Source organism: Miscanthus floridulus, chromosome 17 (genome assembly GCF_019320115.1).
Source record: "Miscanthus floridulus cultivar M001 chromosome 17, ASM1932011v1, whole genome shotgun sequence".
Taxonomy (NCBI): Eukaryota; Viridiplantae; Streptophyta; class Magnoliopsida; order Poales; family Poaceae; genus Miscanthus; species Miscanthus floridulus.
Window position 1 is genome coordinate 45,616,222 of NC_089596.1, and position 19,862 is coordinate 45,636,083.

The 19,862-nt window shown below is 45.6% G+C and overlaps 1 protein-coding gene across 1 annotated transcript; it reads left to right on the forward strand.

The window, feature by feature from the left end:
* The first annotated feature begins 1,158 nt into the window (after positions 1 to 1,158).
* LOC136518547 (probable metal-nicotianamine transporter YSL3) lies at positions 1,159 to 19,841 on the forward strand. Its single transcript, XM_066512223.1, has 6 exons — positions 1,159 to 1,590; positions 1,815 to 1,981; positions 3,990 to 4,087; positions 4,170 to 4,304; positions 5,955 to 6,141; positions 18,502 to 19,841. The coding sequence occupies exons 1-6, from the start codon at positions 1,260 to 1,262 to the stop codon at positions 19,633 to 19,635; spliced, it is 2,052 nt and encodes a 683-aa protein (XP_066368320.1). The 5' UTR covers positions 1,159 to 1,259; the 3' UTR covers positions 19,636 to 19,841.
* Positions 19,842 to 19,862: the final 21 nt, after the last annotated feature.

Sequence of the window (19,862 nt, forward strand, 5' to 3'; positions counted from 1 at the left end):
ACCCGATCTTCTATGACTATGTCGACAACCATGGCCATGGCCTCGGCTGATGTGGGCCGGATGCCCATCTGGGGGCACCCGAGCTCTTGGTCGAGGTGCTTGGCTTTGGGGCCAAGCGATGATTGGTTGGAGCGTTGCATGAGCGGAGCCCGAGCAAGGGCTCCGCTGACTCATGAAGGTACTGCTGGTTCAAAGCCCACGGGGGGCACCCTAGTTACCTTGGTCTGTTGTTGGTTGAGCAGTCGGGGGCGTCTAGGCCCAGGGTCTGTATCGACGAATCGCTCGGCATCCCGGACCCTTCTAAGGGCTCGATAGTAGGCCTCTTTGGCTCAGACCACACGTAGCGGCCGGGCACGACCCGCGCACCATGCTTAAGGGGCCCTCGTAAGGCCCACTGCTCAGTACCATCTGCTACAATCTTTGAAGGCGCCAACGAGCGTTCGTGGGGTGCCCGTCGGTCGGGTCTCGGAATCCCTGGCGAAGGGGCTGGCGTAGCCCCCGAGGCTGTTGTGGGGCCTCCTTGTCAGGGGGCGGGGTGGTTTCTCCACGTACCCCTCCCTCTGGCGCCTGGTGGAGGCACTTGATGGTGCTTGAATGACGTGCCGCTTGATGGAGTTAACGCGTGTGGCGTTTCTGCTGCTCCGTGCCCCATGAGGGGCGGATTGCCACAACACGTGGAGTCGATCCATCAGTGGAGAGGCCGTGGAGCTGGGGGTGCGCGGATCTTGGTCGTTGGTGAGGCTAGGCGGACTCGAGGGGACCCGTGGCGAGGCGTGCGCGCGGAGGTTGGCGCACCCCGTCACTTCGATGGGTCCGGATGATGACGAGGTGCCTTTTCTCCCCCACCGCGAGGGGAGCGGCAAGTGGTGTTTTTATATTGGTAGAGATAGGTGTTTGGGGCATTTAATTGCTCATCAAGATGGCTGCAACACAAGCTTAATAAAGCTCTCTGTTTATTCTAATTAAAATAAAAAGGGGGCATCTAATTTATCAGCCTCTCCTTACTCTGCTCTGTGTTTGAACTCTTCCTCTTGTGCTCACGTATGTACAGCTGCCAGATATCCTCCAACCAGCGTCTGCTAGATATTCTATTTTTACTCTTGGCCTGGCGATACTACCTCTCGACCTTTCGACTCTCCCAACCCCATGCATCCCCTCCTCAAGAAATTAACTTCTTCCACTATCAGTATTCAGAAACACTAACGATATCACAAGGGGAGCTTACGCTCGACGCCTTGAGCAAGCAGTCAGGCCTCATCATGGATGCCACAATTGGAGAGTCAGCACCCTCTGTTGAGAGGGCATTCGAGGGTCAGCCATATCCTGGGTTCTGGGGGCTGGTGACACTGCGATCCATGGCCGTCGCGGTGGTGTATGCGTTCATATTCTCTCTGGTGTCTATACGGATCTACATGATCGTGGGGCTCGTAGGAGCATTCAACATGCCTTCAAATATCCTCTGCTTCGCCACCCTCAAGGGCCTCGTGTCCCTGCTGCGGCGCTGCGGTATAGCTGCGGCCCCATTCACCCGGCAGGAGAATGTCTTCCTCCAGACCAGTGTCATCACATGTGTTAACGTGGCAGTCGCAAGTAAGTATATATATAATGTTGTAACATTATAGAGGTCTCCATGCTGTTCTTATATATATTTGTGTCGTAAATAATACTCCATATGTAGATCAGTATGTAATAATCAACCGTGAGCATCGTAGTATGTATGCTGTTTTTTGTCTACTTGTTTGCATGCATTGCATACCAATTATTTTGGACATTCAAATTAAGTGATCAAATTTTAATTTGGCCTTTCTCTCTAGGTGGTTTTGCAACGTACCTTGTTGCAATGACTTCTGACTTGGCAAAGTCTCTTAGTGAGAATCCAGACAAAGAAGACATTATTGAGGATGTACCTATGGGAAGATACGGGTTATTAATTTTCTTCACTGCTATGGTGGGAATAATGGCAATGATACCCATGGTAAAGGTAATTTATCCTCCATTATTCAAAGATCGCTGCTATATTTTTACTATGATGATTTTTTTAGAGAAAAGATTTGTCCCGCTTTATTGACATAAAGCGTACCATTACAACGTTCAAGTCCAAGCGTTTAGGCATGCCCGCCATAGCATAAGCTGATCACATTACAGATTCATCATTGCAACTCAAACATAGAGCTTCAACCATGGAATGAGACACAACGGTGGTGCTCCCTACAAGCCGAGAGTCCATCTCCTTCCCCACTTAGTCCTGCATGGTCCCTGAGAACTTCTAGTCGATTCTTGGTGGTTGATCTACATACCTCTCCAGATATTGCACAAACGATACCATCCAATCTCCCGACATCGGCTTGAATTAACATTGGCATCCATCTTCTTAGCATCCTGACAATCCATTGCAGTAAACTTTTCTCCCCGGCCGGTGGTTCAAAACTCGCCATGAAAACACATTTTGTTCCATAATTTCCAGAAACACCAAAGCACTAAAGAACTAATAGTACTAAAGTTTACATGCTTCTTATTCGCAGTCCAACGAGAAAGAATAAGCTCAAAATCACAGCCCTCATTTAGATGCAACACCTCAAAAACAATAGTCCAAACTCTCTTAGCTACACATCAATCGAAGAACAAATGAATAACTGTCTCCTTTTCCTTACAGAACAAACAAGACTAATCCATGACCTCTATATGCTTTGCCAAATTATCTATAGATAGAAACATGTTATTAGCTAACAGCCAGAAAAGGATCTGCACTCTAGGAGAAATTTGGAGCTTCCAAACAGCATGCACATAAACAGGCATAACACCTATATGATTAATCACATCATATAGAGACTGGACCGAAAATTTTCCATTGGAGCTAAAGCTCCAGGTAATCTGATCTTGTTCATTCAGGAGACTTTCTACCACCATACCATAAATGCATCTGTCTTTTTGAGACAGTTCTTCTGAAACAAAGTTTCAAAAACCTCCCCATCCCAAACCTCACTCTAATGGATTTGCCTTGTTGCTCATTGCTCACATACAAAGGCCAAAATTGAGTAGCTAAGCTAGAGTTACCAAACCAGTGATCCTCCTAGAAACGAATCCTCCTACCATCACTCACCTTCCATATAGTACCCATCAAAGCAGCCTCTGCAGCCCACAAAACCCCTTTCCTAAAAGGTGAAGTAAAAGAATCTGGGTAACAGAACATATTAGGATTATTCATCCTATATTATTCATCTAGGAAACTTAATGATAGACAACAAGTAAATGGAAATGCTAGCTAAACAAGCTTTAAGGAGGGTCAGCTTTCCTGCATAAGACAGTAATCTACCCTTCAAACCAGCAATTCTCTAATCACAGGTTGCAAATGTTCTCTTTTCAATTTTGAGAAATGTAAGGGGACACCAGACACCTAAATATTTTATGGGGAATCTCTCTCTCTCTCTTGCAGCAAAAGATTTTAGTAAACTCATTTTCCCTATCCTCTTCAAAGCCAATTAGTAAGCAAATCACTTTTGTCATAATTGAGTTTCATACCAGTCATACACTCATTACAAATAAGTAACCATTTCAGATTCTTTGCCCTTTCAGCGTCATCCTCTAAAAAGAGTGAACTGTCATCAGCATACTGTAAACTAATTATATCACCATCAACTACCTGAGGTAACAAACCAGAGATGAGGTTATGTCTAGCTGCTTAGCGTTTAGCATTTGACGATCAGCCTTGTGAAGTTACTAATTGCCAGTTAAATGGAACTGTAGCAATCATTAGTATCATCAAATCATGGGCCTTGTAGGTTAATATTTGTAGAGGCTTATGAATGTAGCCATATAAGAATCCTAGCAAACATAGAAGTACATGGTAATTTATTAACCAAATATTATTTTCAGCATTTAAGCATTTTTAATAACAATATTTATTTATTTATAATAGTGAAAGTTTGAAAATTAGTTTTTTACTTGTGGACATAATGACACTCCACTTACTGTTTTTCTTCTCACTGTAGGTCATAATCCTTGATTATAGACTGCTATTTCCAACAGGCTCAGTTGTGGCTCACCTTATAAATAGTTTCCATACCCCTCAAGGGGCATATGTAGCAAAGTAAAGTTTAGCCTTTCTGACTGAAAATGTAAGTGACATAATTTATTTGTTCTTTAGGGTATTTGCACTAACATTAGTTCAGGTTGCAGGTTCGTGCTTTACTGAAAGCATTTTTGGGAAGCATTTCTTGGTCTGTATTCCAATGGTTCTATACTGGAGGTGATAGTTGTGGATTTCAGGTCTTCCCAACGTTTGGGCTAGAACTTTATAAGCGTAGGTGGGGACTTTATTCAGCTTGTTCCATTCACAATTTTTATTTGTGATCGCATGCATAATATCAAAAATAATTGTTCACACATTCACAAATGGTAGCTTTGTAGAAAGATAACCACTGACCATAATTTGGAAAACTGTGTGCCTTCGCCTCGGAGCTTTCCTTCTATGATTATATAGATGAGTACTCCATTAGTCTTGTAATATAGCGCATTCAAGCATTCTAAGATGTACTCAAATATTAAGCATTCGATAAAATAGTTTTTGCATTAAACAGTTGCATAAATTTTGTAGGTATTATAATGTTCCTTGCCATTAACCAATCACCATTAATCATGCATGTTGATGATTGCGTCTAATTAGTAAATAAAATGAGAACACACATGTCTTTTGTGTTCTCTCTTAATCTGTCATAAAATATATGATCATTGTTTCCCACATACACCCTTATGTTATGGATTTACTTGGACAAAACATTAATTCTTCAAACAAGGAACAAAATTTTAAACAGGACGTTACTTCAGTTTTGTAACATTTCTTCCAATATTATTTTCTATGAAAGTTATGTAGGTATATTATTTTCTAACTCTACCATAACAAAATAGCTATAATGAAATCTATTTGCATCAAATGTGCTTCTGAATTTCCATAGTTTTTAAGTATTTAGAATAAAAATTTGAACCCACAAGAAAAAGTAGCTACAGAATTCCTACAAGAATAAATATGAATTTTATAATACGAAAAGTCTTTTTATGATATAGAAAGGCACTGTTTGAATAGGTGCACTACAATGTTTGAATAGGGGTGCTGAATATAGTTGGAGTTTTAATCCAAGAAAAATCAAGGGCAGAATTTTGTTTTGTTTCTAATAGTATATTGTCTTGGGTGAATTCAAGATTGACGCAAAGGCCTGTGTCCATAGTAATGAAAATATGGTGAATTTGTAATCAGCTGGGAATTGTTTTTGTATAGTAAATATCATATCTGACTGTTTGCAATTATTTTCATCCCTATCTATGACATGTCGTAGAAATGCATTTTTATAATAAAAGCTACATTTTCTTCTAATTCCTTTCCACACGCATGTGTGTAGTTGGTTCTACCACTAATACATGACCGCTTACTTATTATCAGTTTGAGTATGCTAATAAACACATTCTATGACATACCATTGTATGAAAACTATTTAAAAACATAGAAAGCTAAAAGCTTTAACATACCATTGTATTACTTCCATATAGACATATAAATAGTGCTCCCTTCATCCTATAATAAATAAGTTTCTAAATAATTTCATATAGATTAAGGACATTGGCGAAAGACGCATGTACCCTCATCTCTTTTCCTTTCCCGGAAGACATCTCTTGAATTTGGCAGTTATCGTGTACATACACTCATAATTTGCTTCCGCATCAGGAGACAATAATGTTCCATGTTTGTACAGAATGTTATTTTTTTGGGACAAATTTTAAACCTTACAGACTTATTTATTATGGGATGGATATATAAGATATATACACCCCGGGGTTGTCAGGTAACAAACATGGAAATAACTACATATGAGAGCACAAAAAGGTTACCTTTCATCATCGATGTAGCATAACTATTTACAAGAACATTCTAAAAAGTACTAACATGTGTTTTATATTTACAGATTCTATTTTGATTTCTCTGCATCATGGGTTGGTCTTGGTATGATTGTTCCACATGTTGTAAACTTTGGGTTGCTTTTTGGGGGCTGCATCTCTGGAGGAATCCTATATCCTTACCTTGAAAGTAAAAGAGGGCAATGGTATTACACCAAAAATCCATCATCTTTGGATGGAATTAACGGATACAAGGTACCCTTGAATAATGCATATATATGTTAATTTATTTTAAAGAATGCTTTGTTCATCAAACAAACAAGGCTCAGTTGTCTATCTTACTATACCAGTCCCAATTTTCTATGTAATTATTTTGTAACAATACCTGCATAGTCCACCATTAAAATCTTATTTCTAAGAAACACTAATGTTCTATACATAAACTGGTTCAACATCTTCTGAACTATCACACAGCTATTTAAAGATCATTTATTTTTAGACAAAGGGAGGTAAATTCAAACCTTTGCTAGGCAACTAATGACATAAGTGGCCATTCTTTCTTTCATTAAGTATGGTGGGTGGGGTTATGCATTGAAAACTCCACAGGGTTAATATATCAAATTTTAATGAGATTATGCAATAATTGTAGCACATTGGTGCAATTTCTGATATTCTAATAATAAAATTCCATTACCTTTTTCCTAGATCTAGCTTTTCTTTGTGTTTGATGCTCGTAATTGCTCAAATTATATATTTTCATTGACATACCTGCAATTTGATTTCAATACAAGCAATTGATAACTTCATTCCTTTTAGTCCAAACATAATATTTTCTTTAAATCACATAAATGATTATACACAAATATAATATCAAAATCTTGACTAAATCAAACATCTTTTTTCACTTTTTTGGTCATGTGAGCTATTCTATGACAAAGAAATAATTGAAAATTAGCTACTTTTCTTTTGGGGCACATTGATAATATTGTTGTTATAGGGTCTGCTAATGAGTGGCAACATACAGGCGCAAAATGGAGGACTTCAAAAACAAGGGTCATGAGACTTTTAATTTATATCCGACTAATTTTCATTCAACAAGTATTTAGGTAATAAAATCAATAAAAGGTCCCAATTAAGGTTGATTACCAAAGAAACAACAGTATTGTTGTAACTACAGTAGCCATGAGCATTCTAATGGTTATGAACATTTAAAAATAAAATTACGGAATTTAATGTGCTCGGAGGATAAAATACAACCTACAATAGAGCAAATTCCAAAATAAATAAGATTGGATGTGATCAACATGTAAAAGTGAGCAAAGTGAGTTTTGCTTCATGTGACAGGTTCATATGTCACCAACAAAAGAAAGGGATAAATGTGTTTATGGGTACTTAGTTGTAGGAATGATAACAACACTGACCAACATCTATGAAATAGTGGCAGTCAAAATCCACGTAACTTTGTGTAGCACGTTAAATTTGATAGCAACATTTACGTCACCGGATAATGGCAAATTCCCTTGAGCTCTTAATCTATCCCTTAGGAATACTCCAATTTATCTCCATGACATTGTTCATGAAGATAACAATTTTAAAATAAATTCAAAATTGCAAATCCAATTTGATGTGATGCTCCAAATGCGTGATCTATAGTAATCAATCACCAATATAGAAAAAAAACTAGGTGGTTGTGGTTATCCTTGCTCCTGATATGGATTTACACAAACTCGTGCTGAGTGCATCCAATACTAGAATGGAGAACACTTGGTGCACTACTACACAACTTTTTATAGAATGGCCAACAAGTATCACCTCCTCTAATTAATATTTAGTGAAATGAAGCATTTCCTAAGATGGTGGATCCGGAGGACTCTGAAGTATTTCCCCCACCTTATGAAATTGGAAAAGAACAAAACACAACAATGTCTATCACCTTGGGAGCAACGGTGACCACCACACTCAATAGTGGAGGTTGGGGATGTACTTGGGTATGCCGGCACTAATGTGGAACGGTGCAATCTCATTGCTGACATTGTTGTAGTTGTGGATTAGTAGGTAGTGCATATTGGTTGTGTAGCGTGGCACGCTGCTGTGCAGGTAGTCCTCGAACACCTCATACAGGATGTACATGATCGAAGCCTAGCTCCATCAGTCATAGTGGGCTAGTGGTTGCCTGAAGGTGTCAATGCAGCGATGCCAACTGTATCCTACCACTGAAGTAGTACACATTCAAGTACACCACCAATCCCTTGTTCTAGCACATACAAATTGTTTGGGTGGGATCAATGTTAGAAATGCTTCTAGTGCAAGGTTGTTCAAATCTGGGGACAAGGAGGGAGGGAACAAACACAATGGATTAGATTTCCCCAAATGGTCTCTATAGGCTTGCCTAGGTGGGAGGTTTGTCGCCCGACTCCATTATATTTGGAAAGTGGAATGTGTGGGAACACTCAGACATGGACTTCATAGAGTTGTCATGGCTCTTGACACTATTAGCACACCACTAGTGTGCTTCCTCAGTGGGGCCATATAGGATGAGGGAGATAGAAGAGGCATTGAGGTGAGAGTATATTAGTGGAGAGAGGAAACTAATTAAGAGATACTAGGTAGTGATTGACAAAAAGGCCTAGGGAGACTGTTGTATATTTATGGTTTAGTAAAGTGGCTTGGCCTCTAACCTAGTGGTGGGCTTCTTAAGAAGGCAACCTCTAAAATGGGCTCATTTTCAGAGGTACGGCCGGTATCGCGGGGTCAAAACCGCGGCAAGCATTGTTGTTCGTGGGGTCTTAGAGTGCGTGTCTCCGATGGATCGGCTGGACTCAAGAACACAAGAATCACAGAGGGGACGCAAGGTTTATCCTTGTTTGGGCTATCGGGGCCCTACGTCCAGCAGCTGATGATCCTTATACACAAGAGCACCCAAAATGTGGGGGTTACAATAGAGTGTAAGAGAGAGATTTGGTGGGGGATCGCTCGGTGCTGATCCTAGAGGGAAGCCTTGCCGCCGGTGGTGCCTTCCCCCTCGTCGGAGAGGAGGAAAACAATGGAGGCGGTGGAGGAGCTCTCAGTGCCCCTCTTTGGGTTGATCTACACTCGATGCAGAGCCTGAGCTGAATGGTGAGGACTTGAATGATCTGCTTGGAATTGTCCTCCCCCCTCTTAGGATCCAACCTCCCCTTTTATTTTGAGGTAGGTCGGGTACATGGCGGTTTGGGGGAGTTGAGCCTATGGTCTCCATGTGTCGGAGTCTAGGAGGTTCTTGCAGCGGTGTTGTGTGGACCGTGGCGGTGTCGTGGAGCCGAAGAAGCTCTAGGCATCATCCGACTACTCTGTCCTAACACGTTGAGTGTCAGGCTGTGTCGGCTTAGACCGGCCTCCACCAGGTGCACCTTCTAGAGGCTTCTTGGTGTCAGGCTTCATGAGGAGCTAACGCATGGGCCTAGAATCCCCCGAGCCCCAGAAGCCAGTGTAGGAGTTTGTCTTCTTGCGTCACGCCATGTGCATGACCCTATCGGAGGAGTGGTTGAGAGACATGCCTACGGGGCAGCGCTGAGGAGCCCCCCGAGCCTCGGTGGCTCGGGGCCCCCGCTCGTGCCTAGGCCTTGACTAGCATCATAGTCCAGGAATGAAGGAGCCAAGGATCGGGTCTAGGATTCCATTAATTAGGAGCCTGAGGCTCGGGCGAGCCCCTGAGTCCTGAGCAGAGGAAGCGAGCGTGCTTGGGCTCATCTGATTTTTTTGCCGGAGGGTACACGTGAGTGTACCCGATGAGTATAGCCCCCAAGCCCCTAGGCGATCCTAGAAGGGTCGGTCATGGGGTCTCTTGGTCGGGGACCCTTGATCCTGAGGCTTAACATACCCCTATGTTAGGATCTCATCAGGAGCCCCCAAGCCCTTTGTGTCCTCACTTAGCCAAATTCGTGATGGCGATGAAGGGCTAAATTTGATCTTCTGGTGACCTAGCTAGCCATGGTGGGGATGACCTCTATTGACAAGAGTATGATGCCCTTCATGGGGCTTCTCCCAGGTGTGATGGGTGTGATCGGCAATCAGGGTCGAGCGATGGTGCTGACCCCATTTTTGACCTATGTTGTTTAGGTCTAAGGCCCGAGCGAAGGCCCGGTGAACTCATCTAGGATTCCTGGCCTTGGGCTAGTGGGCGCCCTCCTTTCTAATCTAGGCCTGCCATGGGTCGGGTGATTGAGAGTGTCTAGGCTCTGGCTCTGGGCCACCTGATCACCCACCATGCCATGCCCTTCTAGGGGCTTTGATAGAAGGACCTAATCTTCATGAGCTGACCTTAACAATCATAGGTCAGGGTGCGGGGAGTGCGCCGAGCTCAGACAAGGCCCTCCTTGGGCCCACCGCTCAGTGGCTCCCTAACCTAACTCTAGGGAGTTGGTTAGTTTTGGGGGCGTGCCGCCCAGGCACCCATCGATGAGGGGGGCAGGTTCTCCATCTGAGGAGTCGGCGTAGCCCCTAAGGCCATCATGGGGCCTCCCTACCAGTGGGTGAGGCAGTTTCTAGATGTACCTCTCCCTCTGATGCTCCGCACAGGCAGTTGATGGTGCCTAGGATGCCATGCCAACCAGAGGTGTTATGGTGTGCACTCCCGTGTCATCCCACTTCGTCTGGGAGATAGGACGTCAGGCCATGTGGGGCAGATCTGGTAGAGGAGAGGCCATGGTACCAGGTGTGCACGGATTCAGGCCATTCATGATGGCTGGTGGGCATGAGGGGAGTCAGATCCCCTCAAGTCCTGTGAGAAGGCATGAGCGGAGCGGGTGGCATGCTTGGTCAAAAGTGGAGCGGGGACTTGACTCGTTGTCAATATCCTCCATGACTCCACCTTTACTCTATGGCCTCCATCATGCAACCACCTGGGGCATGTTGCAGAGATTGAAGGGGTGCATGGCTAGCCCCCAGGGTCCCTTTAGCCGTCGATGGCTTATCAGAGGACCCAAAGATGCTCACAGCGTGTCGACAGGGCTTATAAAGGGGAGCCCCCGGGGGCACGGCACCTCTATCCAATCTCCAGCAACCTCTCTTCTTCATCTCAGATCCAACTCCTAATGGCCATGGCGATGATGAAGTGTGACGCCTCCCTTCGAGTGAGCCTGCCCTTCTCCACCGGGCAATCACTCCCATGAGATTGGAAGGATTCTAGCGAGCCGGTGGCCACAACTACATGAGATGGGAGGAGCTTCTCCATGACGCTACATGGGGAGCGTAGGGCTTAGCCTCCCTAGTACACCATGAGCTCTGTGGATCCTACTTCATGTGTTGCTAGAGTCAACCAGCCCGCCTCGGCCCTCGTTGGGAGTGGAAGAACCGTAGCGACATGCGGTCTCCCAACGCTCTCCCATCACCCTATCTCCTGGAGGGCTTGGGCGTGTAGTGGCGTGGCTACCACAGAAGGGGCCGGGGCGAGGCCTGACTGACTCTCTCCCCCCTAGGCTACTTGTGCTTGCACTTGAAGAAGTTCTCGAGGAGGTTAGTGCCCTTCACCTGTGGTGAGGAGGCTCAACCCTCGGCCTTGACATCCTCCCTACTCTCCACAGAGGAGAGGTGATCAGCGGGAGGTGCGGCAGCCTTGAGGCGCATGGAGCAGTTTTTGCCATCGTATATTGTAATCGAGTCGCTCCCAATTATTAATGAAATTACTTCCATTTGTAATCTCATTGCTCGCAAGTCGTGCTCGGAGACTTTGGTCCCTCATTGGGATGGGCTGTTACAACAATGGACTCGGTGGCCAAGATTGCCATGCCCATGCTACTAACAGGTAAGTCCATGAGAACCCCAAGTTTATAGTCATTCCGTGCCTTGGTCATTTCCCCCCAGAGGAGAGATCCTTGGCTTCCCGACCGAGCCACTCGTATAGTTCCTGAGCCCATCGTTTGGTACTCGAGGGTTTGCTACGTCCCTTGGTGGGTCACCATGAGTGGCTTGAGGTTGGTACTTGGACATCATTCGACGAGCGGCTAGTTCTATTTCTAAGCACTCGGCTAAGGCCGCTTGTGCCCACCCATGAATGTCCTTCACACTTTTGGTGCTTCGGGCAGCCTTGAAGCCCAATGGGCCAGCCTTGAATCCCTCGTCGATGGCCCATCTAGGAGACTCGATCCTTTGAAGGATCATGAGAGAGAGATAGCTGCAATGAAACAAAATCAAAATGAGAGAAGGGAAAGGTGACATAGCTGGTAACACGGTGGTCGGGGCTGGTCTGTTAGCGCTTGCCGATCCTTCGCTCGGTTCCCTTGTTGCCCGGCTTGTTCCATCGATCCCAACCTTTCTTGCCAAAGCACCTTCAGTCACAGCCATTCCTTGATGCAGCCGAGCATCTACCGAAGTCGACCAGGGGGAAAGAAATAGTAACGAGATGGGAAAGCAAAAGGTCAGGAGAAAGAGACTTATCTTGGTTTTTGTTGTTGGAGTCATGTGCCAGTGAAGGAGGTCAACGGGCGTGACTTGGTTCGGGGGCCAAGCTACTACATGGATAGCTCAGCGGTGGCCTTCCCTCATGGGGAAGGGTCAGAACTCAACTCAATCGGGTTAGCCCCTTCTAGGGGGTTGACCGCCAAGATGGAGGGGCCAACCAAGCCTTTGCAGCAGCTAGTTGCATCGAGCGCCTCACTAGAGCTTGGTTGATCAAGCATCGCCATCCCCTAGATTCCTCCCTTCGCCAGTGCCCTTCCTGCATCGTAGCTAGAGCTGGTGGGACTACATGGGGTGAACAGTGCTGCTACTTGGGAGACACAGTCCTACTCATAGTAGTAGGCTTGCTCGAAGCTGCCCTCAATGGTGATGACCTCATTCGAGCCGGGCATTTTCAGCTTCAGGTAGGTGTAGTTGGGCATAGCCATGAACTTGGCAAAACATGGCTAGCCGAGGAGAGCATGGTAGATGTTGAGGAAGTCCACCACCTCGAAGGTGAGCGACTCCTTCCTAGAGTTGTCCAGCTAGCCAAACGTGACATTGAGCCAGATGCGCCCTAGGGGCACAACTTCCTTCCCTGAGAGGACCCCATAGAGCGGTGCCTTACTAGGGCATAAGCTACTTTGTGGGATGCCCATCCTATCGAGGGTGCTGGCATAGAGGATTTTGAGGCCACTACCTCCATCCATCAGCACCTTGGATAGGCGTGTGGTGCCCATAATCGGGTTGACCATGAGTGGGTAGAGTCCCGGATGAGGGACGCGGTCAGGGTGATCCCCTTGGTCAAAGGTGATGGCCAACTGTGACCACCAAATCCATGTCAGGGTAGCTAGGGTGTGGATGACGTTCACCTCCTGCTAGGTGATGTGGCACTACTGGCGGGACTCATATGCCTAGGAGCCCCTAAAGATCATGAGGCAGCGCTCGGCCTTGGGGAACTCGGCGTCATTCTCCTGGGCGCTGTCCATTGGTTCATCAGCCTTCGAGGTAGGCTTCTAGGCCTTGCCCTATTAGTGAAGAGTGCTACTGATGTATCCCCTAATAGTAGCGCAGTCGTTCAGGATGTGCTTGGCCTACCCCTCATGGAACGGGCAGGATGCCTCAAGCGCCTTCTCGAAGTGCTTGGGGCACGCACCCTGCCCGCGAGGTTGAGGCCTGGTGGCATGGTCAGCCATGGCCACCATCTCCTCCCCACAGTGCTTCCTGTCTCTAGCCCTCTTATCACGGTGACACTAGGACGAGGCAGGGTCATCACCGCCGTTAGCACCGCTGAGGTGGTCGATGGCCTTAGCCTTGCTGATGAAGTTGGCTTGGACGACCTCTTTGCCCATGGCATACATGGTGGCGACGTCTAGGAGCTCCCACGTCATGCGAGGGGTCTAGCGCTCGAGCGTGTGGATGAGTGCCTCACACGTTGTGCCACAGGTGAAGACATCGATCACGTCGGTGTTGGTGATGTTGGGGAGCTCATTGCATGTCTTGAAGAAGTGCTGGATGTACTCCCAGATGGTCTCGTTGGTCCTCTACCTACAATTACGCATATCCCATGAGTTTCTAGGCTGGGTATACGTACCTTGGAAGTGACCAATGAAGACAGAGCAGAGATCGCCCCAGCAACGGATGCTGCTAGGCTCGAGCTGCTTGAGCCAAGCCCTCATCGAGCTCAACAAAAGTAGGGGGCAGTACTGCACAATGAAGTCATGGCGAGGTAGTAGTCCTCGAGCCAGGGGTCTAGGTTGGTCTCACCGTCGTACTTGGAGATGTGCATCGGTGGCCGAAAGCACCTAAGCTGCCCAAATCCTAGCCCCAAACGCTAGAGGGCCAAAGTGATCCGAGGTGGGACTCCCTTCCCATTGCTTAGGAGTGCAGAACTGAGCCTGAGAGTGGTGCTTGGCCTCAACGGTGTTGCACACATCGCGGTCATCACCGATCCGATTGCGTGCACTCTTGCTAGGGCTTGGCGCCCCTGGTCCATGGATGGTCAGAGCTGCTTCCGAAGGTGTCATTGTCGTCTCCTCCCATCGATGGGGTATGCACGTCAGAGCGGTCTCTATTGAGGGTGGTCGTCTGCTAGGATGGCCTAGAGGAGGCAACACGGCACCGGATGGCTGAACTCTCGACCTGCTACTCGAGAGTGATGCGAAGGAGCTACCTTGCCTCATGGAGCCGCTTGTTGGTCTTCGGGTCTGGTGTGTTGGAGATGTCCTCCAAATGGGAAGCGGTGGCCGCCTTGTTGTAGGCCGCGTGGGGGAAGCGTAGCATGCTGGGAGACTCCGTGCGAGCAACATCATCATCGGCATTAGGCTGCACTGCCTATTCGTGCGCAAGCTCCTATCTTTGGCGCTTGAGCTCTGCCTCCATGTCCTCTAGATCCACCTGCCGAGCCTATAGGCGAGCTTCCTTCTCCCGAAGGTAGCTTGCATGGTTGCGGGGACTCTGTTCCTGCTGTGTGACCTTAGGAGTGTCATCAATGGTGTCCTCACTGTCGATGTGGAAGCACATACGAGGCGGGGCGTAGTAGTCAATGTCGTTGAAGTCATACTCTAGGCCATTCCCTGAGAGAACCTTGAGGAAGGCATCTAGCGAGGGGACATCGGTTCTCGCCGCACCGGAGAGGATGGCGCTCTATGGTGCCTCACGGCTGACGAGGTGCTCCAGCTCTAGCTGGAAGGACGCCGCCGCATTCAGGATCCCAAAAGGCAGGTCTAGGAGGTAGTACCAGAAGCGCTCAGGTGGTGGGAGCACCTCGCCAATGGCGATCTGATGATGGACAATGTCCATCATGTAGAACATCAGGCGGTGGTCCAATACAGTGGGGCTCAGGCCTAGACCATGCTAGACCTAATGGGTGAGGACCTCGAGATCCACTCCTAAGAGGCCTAGCAGAGAGGATGGCACTGGGGGCTTGTTGCCCGCCAGCGTAGCTTCGTTGAGCGGGTGGAGCTCATCGTAGTAGTCGGTGACGTAGGCTAGGCTCCCGAAGTTGAAGACCTCACCCGGAGCGAAGGCGCCAGCTGTGATGGAGAACTCATAGGGGAAGCGGATGCCGCTGTTTGGGGCAGCGCAGCTTGCTCTAACGATGAGGCAGTTGGCTCTATCCACCAGAGTCAAGGAATCACACTTGATGCACTCCCCTACCTGGTGCACCAGCTATCGCAGGGTCAAAACCGCGACAAGCATTGTTGTTCATTGGGTGTCAGAGTGTGTGTCTCCAGTGTCTCAGGTGGACTCAAGAACACAAGAATCACAAAAGAGGATGCAACGGTTTATCCTGGTTCGGGCTATCGGGGCCCTACGTCTAGCAGCTGATGATCCTTATACTCAAGAGCACCCAAAATCTATGGGGTTACAAAAGAGTGTAAAAGAGAAAGAGAGAGATTTGGTAGGGGATCGCTCGGTGCTAATCCTAGGGAAGCCTCACCGCTGGTGGTGCCTTCCTCCTCGTCTGAGAGGAGGAAGACAATGGAGGCAATGGAGGAGTTCTTGGTTGCTCTCCTCTTGATGCAGAGCCTGAGCTAAATGGTGAGGACTCGAATGATCTGCTTGGAATCATCCTCCCCTCTCTTAGGATCCGACCTCCCCTTACATATCATGGTAGGTCGGGTACATGGCGGTTTGGGGTAGTTGAGCCTATGGTCTACATGTGCCGAAGTCTAGGAGGGTCTTACATCGGTGTCGTGTGGACCGTGGCAGTGTCATGGAGCCGTAGAAGCTCTGGGCATCGTTTGACTGCTCTGTCTTGACACGTTGAGTGTTAGGCCATGTTGGCTTGGATCAGCCTCCACCAGGTGCACCTTCTGGAGGCTTCATGGTGGCAAAGGCGGCCGGCTTGAGGGGCTGACACGTGGGCCTAGAAGCCCCTGAAGCCAGCAGAGGAGTTTGTCTTATTGCGTCATGCCCCGTGTGTGACCCTGTTGGAGGAGCAGTTAAAAGAGCTATGCCTGCAGGGCAGCATTGGGGAACCTCGATGGCTAAGGGCCCCCCTCGCGCGCCTATGCAATGACTGTCCTCGTTGACCGAGAAGGAGCCAAGGATCGGGTCCCGGCTTCCGTTAAACAAGAGCCTGAGGCTCGGGCAAGCCCCCGAGTCCAGAGTAGAGGTGGCGGGCGTGCTTGGGCTTGGCCTAATTCCTTTGTAGTAGGGTATGCCCGAGCGTACCCAATGGGTATAGCCCCCGAGCCCTTGGGCAATCATGGAAGGGTCGGTTGGGGGTCTCTCAGTCGGGAACCCTTGATCCCAAGGCTTAACATACCCCTATGTTAGGATCTCATCAGTCGGCCTTTTAAATTTACTACATATAGAATTATTTTTTTTCAAAGGTGGACTTTGCCTATTGTGCCCAAGATTTCATGAGGTGTGAGATCAAAAAGCCCACTTTCAAAATTAGAAACTAAAATCTACTAAAATAGATTTTGTAGTTGTGGTAATTGACCCCATTGATTGTGCCTAGTTAAGAAACATTTGTTCATTGGAACTCTGTGCTCAATCATCGAAGTAGTTACAATGGAGAGCTCACCACATTCGATAGTTTTTCTATGAAGAATCATATGCCACGGCAAATGTGATATGAAGGGCCACATAGTCAACTAAATTCAAGGCCCTATATATGTTGTAGCCCAAAACTAGACTTATTTGTAGAAAAAATTGGAGCACTTTCCTATAGGCCAAATGTTGTCTTGGTTGTGATTCACATGCTGCTGTCCTGATCAACAACCTTTGTTCTATTAGTCCCAGCTCGGTTAGTTTGTCCTTGCTATCTTTTAAAGCAATCTGCTAGTTTTCAATGAACTCAATTGATACATTGTTTTCCTTGTATATGTTTTGTTATAGTATTAACCTTTGTTTTTGGTGAATTAAACAATATAGACACAAATATTCCTATGCAAATGTACACTCACATATGCCAACCCTACCGCTATGAGCACCTTAGAACGACTAAGCCAGAAAATGTCAAAGTTCAAGAAAATCACCATACGCGCATCAATGTTGATGAGCACTTTACCTACCATCAAAAGAATAGCATTGATAAATCTTGCAATAAATCTATAAAAATATGAGCATATGTGCTAAGTTGTGGACTTTAACCTAGGTGGACAAGTTCATCCCCAAAGAAGCTAACCATCATTTCATGGATTAGAAAACCCTAGAAATCAATATTTATCTCTAGCTAGGAGCTACCATGGCCATGGAATCCTTATCTCTATTTGCATGTTCATCGATGTTGAGCTATCGTTGCTAGCTAATGAGGAGTCCTGATAGAAATTAACATATTTATCACAAGTGAACCAGAGATCATGGTTAATTATTCTTTGCTGGAATGATCTGGTTCGATGCTCATGGTGGGCCACAAGTGACAGTCCCAACATGTTTAAGACATAGAATGGTTGTTTTCATGTATGTTTCAATGCTAAATCTAAACAAATAGATCTAGCAGTCCTAGTAATCCAAGGATGAATAAAAACATCTACGCCAAACAGTTCAATATTCATTGAAAAATGATTCCTAGAAACTAGAACAATGGGACGTTGGGATTCCCACTAGTTTCTTATTATGCTCACTAAACGCCCCCCCCCCCCCCCCCCCCCCCCCCCCCTTTAAGTCATGTGGTTATCGAGTTCAGTACCTTGGATGGATACATATGTGTTTTATTTTAGTTACTCTAGGGCCTTCACAAAAAATGAAAGTGAGTAAATTTAGATTGAGGGGTTCACTTTGGCAATGAGAAGTAGATGGTGCTCAGTATGGTTAGCAAGTGCATCTTGCTTGGAAATTTTTTACAGTTTCAAATTGAGAAATTACTCCAAATCACTTCATTTACATGCATGTATATGTAGTTCTGGAGAGATTGCATATCCTTGATTAACTCAATCACCATTATATTTTCAACAAGAAATTGATGCAATCAAAAGAAAACTTGTAGTAGGACTATGATAATAAGATGAATAAAAATTGAGAAATTGAGTACATTTTTTCATACATGTCACTTGGTTACATATATATCAAACCTAGACTTCTGGTTTAAGCTAGGTAAAAGCAAGACAGGTGTTAACAATTGTGTAATCTATGTGTAGGTATTTACAAATACACACATTATACATTGTATCCAATTGTATTAATAATGTCATGATTCATTCGGTAATAATTTCCTCGCAAAGCAAGACTAACTCTTTTTTATGGTAGGTTTTCATGGGCTTAACAATGGTTGTCACCGAGGGAATTTATAACTTCATTACACTCATGACTGTATTGTTAATTGACCTCTACAACAAAAGGCAAGAAAATGATTCAGGGATGTCTAAGTATATCTTGAAACAACCCAGTCTTAACTATGATGATCGTAAAAGGCTTGAGATTTTTCTTGGTAATCATATCCCTATTATTGGAGGAGTGGTTGGATACATAGCATTTGGGATAATGTGTTCAGTTATTTACCCTTGGATCTTCCATCAAATTAAGTTCTATCACGTAGCCACATTATTCATCACCATTTTTCCAGTGTTCTTCTTCAGCAATACATATGTGACAGGACTCACGGATTGGACAGTTTCACCAACTTATTGTAAGGTCGTACTTTTCATTGTAGCAGCATGGATTGCCAAACCTGGTGCAGTTATTGCTGGCCTTGCAGCTTGCGGTCTAGCATTGATATCTCTTAATGTTTCTTGTCAAGCAATGCAAGACCTCAAGACAGGTTATATGACACTAACTTCTCCAAGAGTTGTAGTTGCAGGGCATATTTATGGTGTATTAATTGCTTCTATTATCAACCCACTCATCTATCTTTTCTTCAAAGCACATGCCAAACAATCTGCCCCCCTTGGAACAAAGAATTCAATATACCCATGCCCCGGCGCAGCAGTGTACCGCGCCATTGCCCTACTTAGTACCGGAGGAGTAAAGGAGCTACCTAAACATTGTTTGACATTTTGTTTCATCACCATCGTCATAACAATAGCTCTCGAAACAATTAGATTAGTGTCTCAGAGGAAAGCTTGGAAAGTACAACATTACATCCCTTGTATGACAGCAATAGCACTACCGTTCCTCGTTGGACCTACCTTCACCATTGATTTTGCTCTAGGTTCAGTATTGTTAATAATCTGGACGAAGGTAAATCGACAAAGTGCAGAATTATTGTCATCAGCAGTTGCAGCAGGCTTAGTATGTGGAGATGGAATATGGTATCTACCATCATCATTGTTAGGCTTCTTCAATGTGAATCCTCCAATCTGCATGAGATTCCTAGCAAGTGGAAAACCAGCGGAGTTGGCAGATGCCTTCTTAAATACGCTGGGGACACAAGGAATGCCATGAAGAACATAAGCATATATCTTGCTCAAAAGAACATAAGCATATATGTATTTATAGGGATTAGTGCAAGTTTTGTAAAGGTCGCAGAATTATTTTTTATATTATGTAGCTTCATTTTCCAAGTAAACTGACATTTTTTTTGCATATTTAAAAAATTTGCACATAATAGATATATAAAAATGTATGCTATTGTCATTTGAGTGCAAAACAAGAAGTTTGCACATAAGAGC